A 13236-nucleotide genomic window follows, 5' to 3' on the forward strand; every position below is an offset into this window, starting at 1 on the left:
TCCCCCGGACCCTGTCCGAAGCGCCCACCGTCCTTCCAGGAGACAGCCGCGGGAGCCCCCCAAAAACTCCTTTTCTGCAGCAGCTCCGTGCAAAATCCAGCAAAGGCAAACCCTCGCCCTAAAATAACCTCCCCCCGGCAGGAGCCGCCCCTCCTCCTCATCCTCACAGCTCACACCTGGGGCTGCTCTGAGCCCTCCTCATCCTCACAGCTCACACCTGGGGCTGCTCTGAGCCCTCATCATCCTCACATCAGCTCACACCTGCCGCTGTTGCCACCCTCCAACAGCGTCTCTCCATCTCCAGCACACAGCCCACTTCTCACAGACACTGATCCATTGGAAATCTGCTACGGGTGTTGTCTTTTCTTAATCCATCTGGGTACACGATTAAAGCACGTACATGCATTGATGGTCATTGAGAGAAAGCTTTCCCCTGGAGAAAACAGTCCTTTTGCTGGCACACTTTGATACACCTTCGCAAAAAGCAGAATCAGCACCAATTCCTAAGACCCCTGCCGAGGAACTCAGCCCTCCTTGGGACACCCAAAGCAGCAGACCTCGAAAAAGGAGGGGAAAAGTCAAGCTTGGAGGGGAAAAAGAGGATAGAAGTACAGCAGCCTTTAAAAATGCCTGCACGGAGCAATAGTGGGAACCAGTCACATTTCTTCCTTCCTTGCTTTCTGTGATGACATAAATAGGAAGTAAGAACACGTTAAACAAAAGGCAGAGCTAGGATTTGACAGGTCTTTATTTTGGCAGGCTGCATGGCAAACGCCTCTTCCAGGACTGCGACACGTTTTGGGGAATAGCTGAGAACGGAGGCAAAAGGTGCCGGGAGCCCTTTCTGTTCCCTTCAGCCCCTTGCTCCGCTGGTTTCAGGGCACTCGCTTGGTTCGTTCCTAGAGAAAAACGCTAGGGCATGATTTTCAAAACTACTGCCCGTCCTCAGTCAGAGTTTCCTACATTCGTGGGTACAAATGAGTGGATAGAGAGAGGGCTTCTTTCCAAATGAGTTTAGCCATAGATTCCTGTTCTTTACCAATAGCTATAAAAACGAAACACTTGCCAGGTTTTGGTATTCTACACACACCCCTCCCTGGGAATTTTGGGGCAGCTTTGGGTCCCTCTGCGGGACGGCACCCAGCGTGACCCCCTCCCCTCATTCGCCACCCACCCGCTCCTCCACCGCAGTGTGCGTCCCTCTCCTGGGGACCTTGGGGTGCCCCAAATGCCATCAGAGCCCCGAGGCTTCAGCCCCTAACCCTGACCCCCGAAGAAGGCACAGGGCGAATCAAACTGCCCCGGACAGCAGCCCAGCACTCCCTTCCAGCCCTTCCCACACCTCCATCCCCCAGAAAGGGACTCCGCCGCAACAAGAAAGGGGGGGGCAGCCCCCAGAAGGCTCGAAGCTCCCGCCCCGCCTCGCTGTCGCGGGCCAGGGGCAGAAACAGGGAGCGGCAGAGGCGGCGGGGACGCGGCACGGCCGGCACGGCACGGAGCGGGGGCCGCTCGCAGCGCGATGCCGGCGGAGCCGCAGGTCCGGCAGCGCCGGGGCGGGGTCCGAGCGGCGCGGGGGATCCGCCGAGAGCTCCGGGCCCGTGCGGGGACTCCCGCAAGGCCCGGGGGGCGCCGGGCTCCGGCCCTCGGGGCTTTATTCTCCGGCGCCCCGAGCCCCGCGGCTGCGGGGGAAAGAAGCGAAGGGGCGACGGGAAGAGAGGAGGGAGAGCGGGACATGCGAAAGGGCGGGGAGGGAGGTCGGGCTGCGGAGGAAAGCGGGCGGGGAAGGGAAAGGCCGGCAGGGCAGCAAGAGGGACGGGGCACAGAGGAGGGAGAGAGGGGGAATGGAACGGAGCAGCGGGGCAGGGACAGGACAGGACAGGAAGGAGCCGGGTTTGGGGGGGACACGGAAACGGGGGAAAGAGAGGGTACACTCAGGGGAATACGGGCAGGAGGATGGAGCGGGAGAGAGAGGGACAGGAGGGGATCCTCCCGGCTCCGCCCCGGCGCCCCCCCTGCCCGGGCTGCTGCGCTCGGCAGAGCTCGGCTCCGTTCGGCTGCACTCGGCTCCTCGGCCAGCTTCGGCTACTGTCGGCCACGCTCGGCTATTTCCGGCCGCATTCGCCTCCATTCGCCTCTTCGGCAAAGCTCGGCTCGCCTCGGCTGAACTCGGCAAAGCTCGGCTCCGCTCGCCTCCTCGGCCCCTTTCGGCCGCTTTCGCCCACGCTCGCCTAGTCCCGCCCGCACCCGCCTCCATTCGCCCATTCCCACAGCTCGGCTCCCTCCGCCCGGCCCCGGCTCCCTCCGGCTCACACATTTCCTCAGGGCACCTCAGCACAGGGCACACAAACTGCAGCCCCTAAAGGCTTGCGGCTCTTTCAACACACACACTCGTAACTCAGCTCTCGGGACAGAGCTGATGGCTCCTCTAGGACAAGAATAGTTACACGTAAAAGCAATTCCCTCATTTTGCATCTCCTTTTTATTTAACCCCCCCCAAAATCCCATACATACCACAAGGAATGTGAAGTTCTGGTTCCCCTACCCCCCCGTACGCTATTTGTACAAAGGACCTGGGGCAGCACACAGCCGGGATTCCACGGAATAAAGCCCGGCTTCAATAATCAGAACTGACATTTGTTTACAAATTAGGTGCAGTTTTGTATGGTGCTGCGTACCCTCGCAGCCGAGTCGAGGAAAAAGAGCTACAGCACTGGAACCTAAGTTTTAGCAGCCAAGTCATCTGTAACTTGTGCCACAAAGTAAACCAAGGATAACTACAATATTATCTGCTGAAGTTCTCCACTGTGGATTTCGGGTACAGCAGCACGTGCTTTACTCCCAACAAAAGCTGCTCAGGTGGGAGCAAGGAAGCCAAGTCTCTCCACTTTGTCTGAACACCATCTTCCAGGAAGGTACTGCTTCCTCTCTCCCAGGCTCCCTTCAGCAAAGTGGCTGAATCCGGTGCCACAGGAGGCTCTTGGCTTACCTCCTTGCGGTTTTCAAACTGTTTAAAGCGAAACAAAAAGCATAAGAGAAAAACAGTGATGAGTATGAAACAAAAATCTCTTCAGCCACCTTTGTTTTGAGATGAGCTCTGAACTGAAGCTCTGGGAGCACAGGCGTGCAGTCCTGCTAGAACAGAGCTGCCCAGCAGTGTCCCCAGGGGCATCTGGAGTGTTCACACTGCTGAGCTGAGAAAAACTCACCAAACCCAGCCCCGGGGCCTGTGATCCTCCACCCACCCGGGGGAACTCCGGGCGCTGTAAACAGAGGCCACAGCGCACACCAGGCTCTGCTGTGCCTGGTGAGGAGTCTCTGTATGAGCCCTGAGCCCTGGCATCGCCTCCCAAACACCACAGAGACCTCTTGTGCCATCAGAGAAAAGCCCTGGAGCAAACGTGTGTCCCCAGCGTGATCAACAAGAGATGCAGAATTACCTCCTCAATAAAAACGCTGTTACTGATGGAAATGTAACCTCTGTCGACAGCGAGGATTTTATAGGAATACTGGCTCAAGAATTCAGTGACTTCAGGGATTCCATACCACAGGTTCCTGGGACTGCTTGGGCATCCAGAGCCTATAGTATTGGTTAAACTGGTAGAGCTGAGGATACTTAGCAGCTTTCAGGGACTCGGGATCTTTGTCACAGAGCTGGAACGTCACGCAGGGAGCAAGGGGTTCTCTCGGAGAGTGCAGGAGGCCAGTGAAAACAGCACCAAGGTCCTCCACTGTTGCAGAGGATAGATAGATACGATTGTTATTTTAGCTAGCCGGATGTCACTTCTACCCTTGGATAAATCCTGGAGTGAAATGGACTGTTCCATCCCACCCCGCAAAAGATTGTGGTTCATCCCGCACCTCTGTACCTGCCCCTAAAACAGAGTCTGTAACCCCATTGGCCCATGCCTTGTCCCAGCCCACCTGGGAGCCCCTGATAAGGGGGCTCCGAGCGGCCATGCGGCCTCTTGGCCCTCTCCTCTCTTGGCCCTCTCCTCTCTTGGCCCTCTCCTTCTCTCTTGGACTTCCTCCCCCCCTGGGGCTTCCCCTCTCCTAAACCCTCCGTTTCTATCTTCCCCTCCCCCATCCTCCTAAGCCCAGCCACGTGCTGCGCCTGAGAGCACGAGGCTCGGGCATCCCTGAATTCCCCAATAAATCTCTTCCCCCAAGAGCAAGCTTCAGAGATCTCTGCCTCCCTACACCCCAACCGTGCAGAGGAGCCTACTCATCCCACAACTGGCGCCCAACGTGAAAGAAAAAGGAACCCAAAAATCTCGACACCTCCATGCACGGTAATTACCTGTGATAGCCTCCTCTTCGCTCTGAGCACAGGCTGTCGTTGCTAAGCAACGTAGAAGCCTTATCTCTTTAAAGTTTGCCGAGGCAATTTACCCTCGAGCACCATCGCCTGTAAATAGCCGGCTTTTGGAGCTCTTGGGACTGCCCGAGCAAGGAGCTGTGAGCTGGTGGCACGTGGCCACGTTAAGAGAGCGCACCGAGCACTGCCTAGCACTGCCTGCGCTGGAAGCCCCGAGGGGGGAGGTCTGAAGGTCCCGAGCACGGAAAAGCCGTCCGGAGAGACGCCCGGAGCTCTGAGGGGACCTGTGCAGAGTCCTGAGGAGAGGATCTCTGCTTTTGCGAATTTGAGGTGAGCTACACAGGTCTAAAATATGGGACAATCCCACTCTACCCAAGATAGAGATCTCTATAAGCAATTTAACCATCTTTTACGTAGTTATAACAGTAGTTTGCCTAAGAAAGAGTTAAAATCCCTTTTGGAATGGGTCCTGCCCCACTTCCCTCATGCAGATCGATCAGCCGCTTTTACCAAAGACTTCTGGGACTCAGTAGGTGATAGGCTTTTTATTGAGATTTCCAGGAGAGACGCCGTTGCTTGCGACCTACTCCCAGCTTTTAGAGCTGTGGCCGAATTGTTCGTTCCGCGAAAGCCGGTCCCGGCCATGTGGCCGGCCCACGCGGCTGCTGACGGCGGCGCCGCGATCCCCATCTGCCCCGCCCCTCCCCCTCCCGCCGCGGCCCCGGCCGCAACCGCCCCCCTGAGTGACGCGGTTCCCGCCGCCCCCGCCCCGGCCCCTGCGACCCCCCACCCAACCCCCGCGCCGCGCCGCCGGCCGCCGGCCCCCGCGGCCGCTTCCGCCGCGACCGCGACCCCACCCCCAACCGCCGCGGCTGCTCCGGCCCCCGCGACCACCCCCCGCACCCCCCCGATCCCCGCGCCGCGCCGCCTGCCGCCGGGCGCGGCCGCTCCCGCCCCTCCCACCTCCGCCGCGACCTCACCCCCCACCGCCGCGATCAGCCCCGGCCCCGCCCCACCCCCCGCGGCCGCCGCTCCTGTCCCGGCCCCCGCTGCCGCCCCGCCCCCCCTACTGGCCGCGGGGCTTGTGCCCGCCCCGGCTCCCCCCGAAACCCCCCTAGCACCGGCTGTTGCTACTTTCGTTAGCTCCTTACAAAGCGCCTTCGCCGCGTTTCTACAAACGCTCGATCCGGCGATCACCGCCGCCGCTGCCTTGCCGCCGCTGCCCGCGCCGGGAGGGCGCTTGGCCACGCCCCCAATCCCAGACGTGCGACAGGAAGCACCGGGAAGCCCGGTGCGCCCACCCCAGCCCGAGCCCCGGCCGTGGGGGGACACCCCGGGTCCCCGCGCCGCGACCCCGCCACCCCCCGCCCCCCGCAAACCCCCCCGCGGAACGTCCCCATCGTCAGCATGCTCCGGCGGGGCGGCAGACGCGGCCGCCATCTTTGTTCGGCCGGCGGACCACGTGGTGCGCCCCGCGCATGCGCAGTTCGCAGTGCCCCCGGTCCGGCCGGTCCCCGTCGCCTCTGCCGTGCCGCCGATAGAGCCTGCCACTCCCGCCGCGCCCCGTGCCGCGACCCCACCACCCCCCGCCTCCCGGCAACCCCCCCGCGGTGCGGGCCCAACATCAGACGGCTCCGGCGGGGCGGCAGACGCGGCCGCCATCTTGGTTCGGCCGGCGGACCACGTGACGCCCTCCCCGCATGCGCGGTTCGCGGTGTCCCCGGTCCGGCCAGTTCCCGCCGCCTCTGCCGCGCTGCCGATGGAGCCTGCTGATCCCCACGCCGCCCGTGCCGCAATGTGCGATCAACCAGAACCCCCGAGCTCAGCAGCGGCGCCGGCAGGACCCCCGGAGCCGCCAGAAGGAGTTCCACTGCCGCTGCCGGGGAATTTCGAGTCGCTTCCGAGTTTGCCGCTAAAGCCCTCCGTGCCGGGTGCCCGCCCGAAACTCCGGCCAGCCGTGCAACAAGTAATTCTCGTCACCCCACCGCCGCCCCTACAGCCCCTGGATGCCCCCGCTTCCTCTCCTAGGCTGCATCCACATTCCACAGCTGCAGCCTCAGCTTGGAGAGATCCCTCCGCATCCTCAGGTTTCTCCCATGAGCCTTTGCTGACAGTCTCCACTCCTGCCCCTCTGCCCCAGCTGTTGGCAGCTGCTGCATCTAATTCACAGCTTAGCATGCAGCCAGGGAAAGAGAAACAGCACCTGGCAGCTGCTTTGACGAGTACAGGATCCACGGAGAACTGTGCTACCCCTACCAGTACCACCCCTGCTGCCTCAGTTTCCCAGGATGCTCAGGGGATCATTAATAGCCTCCAACTGATAGACAGGCATATATCCAAGCCTCATGGTCCCAGAGAGTGGACAGCTGTCCCATCTCTAGACGAGAGAGAATTCCTAGTAGCGGCAGGAGATAGTAGCTTCCCTTTCTCCTATTGTTACCAGCTGTTAGGGGGTACCATACAAAAGACATCTGAGGCCCTAGAAAGCAGCTTATTAAAACAGAAGAGGAGAATATATAAGGCCACACCCCAAAATAGCTTCAGCAAAGCCCCATACGCATACAATTTTTCAAATTGCTGTATAGGACAGCCTGACATCCCCATTTACAGACACTTCCTGAACAACAAAAAAGTAAAAATAAAAGTCTTGATCAAGACCTCAGTCACAGGACAAATAGAAAGCCCATGCAACCTCGTAACATGGGAGAGAGGGTTTGCTTGTGTCTCTACAGGTGAAGGACTCAGATGGATCCCGGCAAAGAATGTAAAGCCTTACCATACACCGAAATCTGGCAGTGCCCTCACCAGTGGCAATGGCTTTGCAGGTGCAAACCAAGAAGCAAGCGCTCAGATTTGAACTGTGCTAAGACGAGATGAAAACTACCTGCCAGAAACAATTCAAGATTATAGACATTTGTTTTCACATTCATGTTACTTTTATACCCTTATTGTTACATTTGTTCTCTTATTTCAAATTTTTGTATTGAAGTTCCACCTATAAGTTAACCGAAGACAAATGCCTGGGTAACTCTGGCCAAGACTGCAAGCTCTGATACCATATCTCTAACTGATACAAAGCTCTAATAGACTTTTTCAACCTAGTCAATTATAGAACCTTCCCCAAAAGGTTTTAATAACACTACCTCAGTTAAATTCTTCCATTAGACTAAAGCAGTCAAAAGGTTAAAATGCTCAATCAGCAAAGAAATAAACGACACCTTGATTACAATTAATAATCTAGCTAAACAGTTTATCTGAAGGTTTGAGCTCTGCATCTTGGCTGAAGGAACTCTGTAAAGTAAGCTTGATTGTTTTTAGAGTAATAAGTATAGTTTCATTAGCAATATGTTATGTACCCCAAGTTGTGCAAAAATAGTAATTAAGTCTGTATTTACCTTTTCAAAAGTTTAATGAAAAGGGGCAATTGTTGCAGAGGATAGATAGATACGATTGTTATTTTAGCTAGCCGGATGTCACTTCTACCCTTGGATAAATCCTGGAGTGAAATGGACTGTTCCATCCCACCCCGCAAAAGATTGTGGTTCATCCCGCACCTCTGTACCTGCCCCTAAAACAGAGTCTGTAACCCCATTGGCCCATGCCTTGTCCCAGCCCACCTGGGAGCCCCTGATAAGGGGGCTCCGAGCGGCCATGCGGCCTCTTGGCCCTCTCCTCTCTTGGCCCTCTCCTCTCTTGGCCCTCTCCTCCTCTCTTGGACTTCCTCCCTGCCTGGGGCTTCCCCTCTCCTAAACCCTCCGTTTCTCTCTTCCCCTCCCCCATCCTCCTAAGCCCAGCCACGTGCTACGCCTGAGAGCGCGAGGCTTGGGCATCCCTGAATTCTCCAATAAACCTCTTCCCCCAAGAGCAAGCTTCAGAGATCTCAGCCTCCCTACACCCCAACCGTGCAAGAGGAGCCTACTCATCCCACACTCCACGACGTCTGCTCCTAGAAAAGCCAAATAAATTAAACTATTGACATGAGCACAGACACTGGGGCAACCTTCCTTACTTTGGGCCTTGCCAGCAGCCCACAGAGCCTCACACAGGAAAGAACTGAACGAGATCAAAAAGTGTTCCTAGTGACCTAGACACGTGCTCCTGGCCGCCAAGGTACCTGAAAAACCCTCCAGACATCATCAGCTCTTGCTGAAGCAAATAATCCACTTTGCTGTGTTGTGCCAAAAACACGCCCGGTCCTTAACAGGGAGAGACCCTGCCAGGCACCGCCTCAGAGAAGAACCGAGCTGTACTGGGGGGACACACCCAGCCAACGTGTACAAGTTAAACAGAATTTTCTCTCAGAACTGGGACTTTCAGCACCCCCCAGGTGCTACTCGACTGCCACAGACACACAGAGGGCTTCGTGAGGTGCTCTGGGGTTGGCCAGTCCTGCTCCAAGCTCTGCTGATGCCCCTGTGGTTTTAACACTGTCCTCAAGGAGGTGGTAGAACCTCGCCGTATTTGCCCCTGGAGCTTAATTTCTGAAGTTTTCCTTGGGAAACGCACCCACTTCCTACTTACCAATGCAGTCCCCTCTCCTGCTCTCGGGAAGAGCTGCCCACAGGCATGGGAACCACCTCTCCTCTCCTCTGCCCTTAAAACGCTGTGTTACTGAGGCCAACTACTTCCAGGCCAAGACTGTCCATGCAGGGACAGTGTCCCTTCTCTTTAGGGTCAGGGAAAAAGGGCAGAAGCACCTAAAGAGCTTCAATGCCCCTCTTGAGCACAAAGCACCGTGAATCTGCACTGCCTTCCGCTTGCAGGGAAGATAATAAAATGCCTCAAGGTAAAAAATTATAAATGATAAAAAATTATTACAAGAGGGCAGAAATTATGCTACTTTCACTCCACTGCTGGAAATGACACAAAAAACATAAAAAAAAACCCCTGTACCTGTTCTGTTTTCAGACTGAAGCAACAGCATATTCCTGGCTGCTAAAGCAGCAGGGACAACAGCACTGAAGGGAAATGTTTGGATAATCAGGTCTTCATTTAAAGAGAACCCAATTTCTTCATCTAAGCCATCACTGCCCTCCATCAGAACAGCCAGCATATCCACGACATCTAATAAGTGAAGGAAAAAATGTAAGCAGAGGATCCAGACTGACTGGAAAAACAACAGAGGTAGAATGCAACATTCCAGGAACACAAGGGATCCTTTTTTGGAAAGTACCCAAAAAAAAAACAACCCCAGAAAAACCCCCAAAGGCACATTTGCCAGGCAATACAATGTTAAGGGCAGCACAAAAATCACAGCTGTACTTCACTCTGCCTTTCAAAGCTGCTGTCCAGCACAGGTTGCCCAGAGAAGCTGTGGCTACCCCCGGATCCCTGGAAGTGTCCAAGGCCAGGCTGGACAGGGCTTAGAGCACCCTGGCATGGTGGAAGGTGTCCCTGCCCATGGCAGGTGGTGGAACAGGACGAGCTTTAAAAAAAGGTGCCTTCCCATCCAAACCCTTCTGGGATTCCACAATTCTGTGAACAGCTCTGGGCAGAAGGGCTAGATTTCCTTTGTAGTTCAAAAATGCTGCTGCAAGAACACGAAGAGAGATTTCATATACTGTTAAAGTGGCACAACCACATCAAAAATTACGTTTGGAGGTAAAGTGGCAACTCTGCAATTCCAGCTTCTGATACCAAGGACACACGGAGGGCTGAAACCTGGAGGTCCTTACATGACAGGATTTCTAGATTTCTAGAGTTACCCATCCCCAGTTTGCTGCTTAGGGTTAGAAAAGGTGGAATTCTGTTCTTAAGGGGTTACCACATACCATCAATGTGAGAGACGGGGATGCTGATGTTTGATCAGAGTCCTGGAGCAGCCTGGAGCACGCTGGCTTCCCGAACCAGGTCTGCTGCCTTGTCCGTGTAGGGGTAGGGCTTTGTCCTCAGCCTCAGCAGGATCTGTCAGCAAAGGAGGAGAGAAAAGTAAGTTAACCGGCTCCCAAGTGTGGGGAACCATGTGCTGCTAAGGAAGACCACGTGCTGAAAGTGGTTGGAAGCCGGGCGGGTTTTGGGAGGACAAATTCCATATTACTTCTGCAGGATTCTGTCTACAGTTCCTGCTCTACAAACCAAATACATCAAACGACAAAAACAAAAACCAACAAAAAAGCCAACAACAAAAATCGCCCACCTTAAATTAGTAACAACAAGATAATTGTTTCTACCTCAATAAACCCATAACGCCTCGAACCATTCCAGGGAGGGCGGCAGGAGGGGCGGGCAGAGCCAGGGCCCCGCTCCGCCGCCCCGGCGGCATTTTCCGGCACGCGGCCGCTCCCGGCGTCTGGAGAGGGGCGCGGGGCCGGGAAAGGCGGCGCAGCCCTGCTCCGATGCCGCTCGGCCGCGGCCCGGGAGCGCTGCGACCGCGCCTCCGCCGGCCGCCGGCACCGGCCCCGGCCGCCCTCGGCCCGCGGAGCCGCCTCCAGCCCTCCCCTCACTCACAGACACCGCCCCGCTCGCCGCTCGCTCCCGCCCCTCGCCCCGCCCGCCGCTTCGGCCGGGCTCCGGCTGGGGGGCTGCAGTACCGCCCTGTGCCCACAAGGCGGCAGCACTGCCGCCCGCCACGGCTGGGGGCCGCCGCTCGCCCGGAGTGGAGGCAGGCGGAAAAGAGCGGCGGCGATCGAGCCCCTTGGAAAGAAATCCTTAGACATAAATGGCCCAAAAAAACCCTCAGAGAAACTAAAAGACCCTGCCTCGAACCAAATAACGCCCCCTCCGGCCCAAAAGCCATTTCTTTTTAACCGATATATATTTGTACGTCGGTTTTGTTCATTTGTAGCTGTGGGGCAGGGAGGCGGTGGGACAGCACGGGAGGGGCCGGGACGGGCGCCCCGCGCGGCACGGCAGAGGCAGCGGCCGCGCCCGGGATGGCCGCCGCAGGAGCCGGGCAGAGAGACGCTTACGTCAGGAGTTACGTCAACAGGACCATAAATTTCTCTTCTTTCTTAGCTATAGAAATGTGGTTTTAAATGTTCTGTCATGGTTCTATTCTGAAAGCTTCCATGGGAGAGATGAAAGGTAAACTCATATAACAATCTGGCTAGAACATATTAGGTTAAGCTGAGCACTTACTTCACTATGTGGAGTATCATGATAAGCTTCCCAAAAGACTAATTTTCAACTGAGCTTTCATAGCAAATTAATGCAGTAGCAGTCCTCCTATAAATTATGAATCTGAAATTTACAATGTTTTTAAAAAGGGAGTATTTCCACATGCACAGGAAGACTGAATCTAAAATAACTGGGTTTCTTACCACCAGCTGCCTACCATCTTCCAGAAACCAGCTGGGGTTTTGGATCTGGACTAGCAGAAACATCACCAATCAGTTAAAGGAGTTTTGGCAGCAAATGCAGACCTCAAAACTCTTTATGCCTTGGAAAGCTTTTTGAGCATTTAACCACTACTTTGTCTTCTTCTGGAAATAATGTACACTTTGTTGGTGAAATCTTAACATCCTTCTCTCAGATTTCCCTGTTACCAGATTCAAGGGGAGGAAATGTCATTCTTTCATCCGTGGTGTGGAGTGGTGGAAGTAAGCCATTCCTGGGAATTGCCTACCTGATTTCTGGCACAGCAGCAACCCTGACAGGTTTTGTCATAACTGGCATCCACCTAAAGCTCAGGAAAAAGAAAACATACTTTCAGAGGTGGTAAGGTTCACGTGACTTTCTGAACAATGCTGGAAGTGTGCAGTGAACAAAGAAGGTGCAGCACAGACCTTTCGCTCTTTCCCCTGAGTTCTGGACCATTTTCAGTGTCAGGTTTGGTGAATGTAAGCAAACTGAGGGGCAGGGCTATTCCATCCTCTGAAACCAAATTTACCTGAGGTGCCATTCTCATTAATGTGCATGTAAGCCTAAATTTGTTTCCTAGGAAAGTTGTACTGAGATGAACTTCTAACAGCAGATAGCAGAGCACATTAAAATTGCAATGGCAAAGAAATTATGTGGTACCAATGTCTGGCCAGAAGTCAGGGTCCATATTCATTTCTTACTCAGCCCATAATTCAGATAACATTTCTCTTAACTGGAATGGGGCTTTGGATGGGTAAAAAGTGAGGTGTAGATACAACAAAAAGCTTGAGTAGGTAGCACTTATTGCTAAAATCTGCTTGTGGGCCACGTACATGCATTTAATGGCTTGGGTTTTATATGCCTTTTTCAGCTATGCTGAAAAAGTCAGTTTACATCAGTGCATTCACTCGTTTGACACCTGATTTGTGGTTGAATACAGGGCATTTACTAGGAGTTCAGAGTTTGTTTAGACCAAATTTATCTAGCAGCTGAGAGCTGGAGGGCATCCAATCACTTATTTGCATTTTTTTCAATTACGGTTCAATAGAAATCCTAAATAAAAAGCTCCTTTAATGCAAAATATTTTAGCAGAACCATGTACCTAATTTAACTATTACGCCAAAATTGCACTGTTACCTACGCCATGTGAAAGTTCACATGGTCTTATATGACACAGAATGGGAATTTATTGTCAATAAAAAACAAAGCACCGGAAAATCCATCAATTTAAAGTGAACACTGCAGCTCATCAATTTTTATGTTTCATGTTCAGAATTTTACACATTACGAACTTATTTCTAGTTTCACAAAAAGAAGGAACAGCACTGAAGAATTTAGGTCAACCATACCATGGTAGGTGTGAATTTTTTTAAATGGTTTTTCTGTTGTAAAAGTGCAAGTGGAATAAAACCACTTTCAATTACTTTCATAAGTATTTTGTGTGCCTTGCCTCTCTCCTAAAAAGCCTTCTCACTAGCAGAAGAAAGAAATCACACCGTGGAATAGGAGAAGGGGACGTGGCACAGGGAGGCTGCAAGCCACTGTCAGTGCATCTGCTTTTGGGGGTTTGGCATCTGGTGGCCTGTGACAGATGGCCCCTGCTGAAGGGGTTTGCAGCACAG

The 13236-nt window shown here is 54.3% G+C and overlaps 1 protein-coding gene and 1 long non-coding RNA gene across 4 annotated transcripts in view; both read right to left on the bottom strand.

The window, feature by feature from the left end:
* Positions 1–2461: 2461 nt before the first annotated feature.
* LOC144248930 (uncharacterized) lies at positions 2462–3723 on the bottom strand. Its single transcript, XR_013342113.1, has 2 exons — positions 3438–3723; positions 2462–3004 (listed from the first exon to the last, which is right to left on the bottom strand). It is a non-coding gene; the product is annotated as an uncharacterized LOC144248930 (long non-coding RNA).
* Positions 3724–9199: 5476 nt separating this feature from the next.
* DCBLD2 (discoidin, CUB and LCCL domain containing 2) overlaps positions 9200–13236 on the bottom strand; it is a 49419-nt gene continuing 45382 nt past the window's right edge. Inside the window, exons 16-18 of one of the 3 annotated variants that reach the window (XM_077790909.1) lie at positions 11880–11933; positions 10087–10219; positions 9200–9379 (exon numbers count right to left, since the gene is read on the bottom strand). In XM_077790909.1, coding sequence (XP_077647035.1) covers positions 10121–10219; positions 11880–11933 — 153 coding nt within the window. In that variant the 3' untranslated portion in view covers positions 9200–9379; positions 10087–10120. Of the gene's footprint in view, positions 9380–10086; positions 10220–11879; positions 11934–13236 lie in introns of those variants that run through there. The other 2 variants (XR_013342112.1, XR_002466803.2) reach the window with 2 other exon arrangements.

Source organism: Lonchura striata, chromosome 2 (assembly GCF_046129695.1).
Source record: "Lonchura striata isolate bLonStr1 chromosome 2, bLonStr1.mat, whole genome shotgun sequence".
Taxonomy (NCBI): domain Eukaryota; kingdom Metazoa; phylum Chordata; class Aves; order Passeriformes; family Estrildidae; genus Lonchura; species Lonchura striata.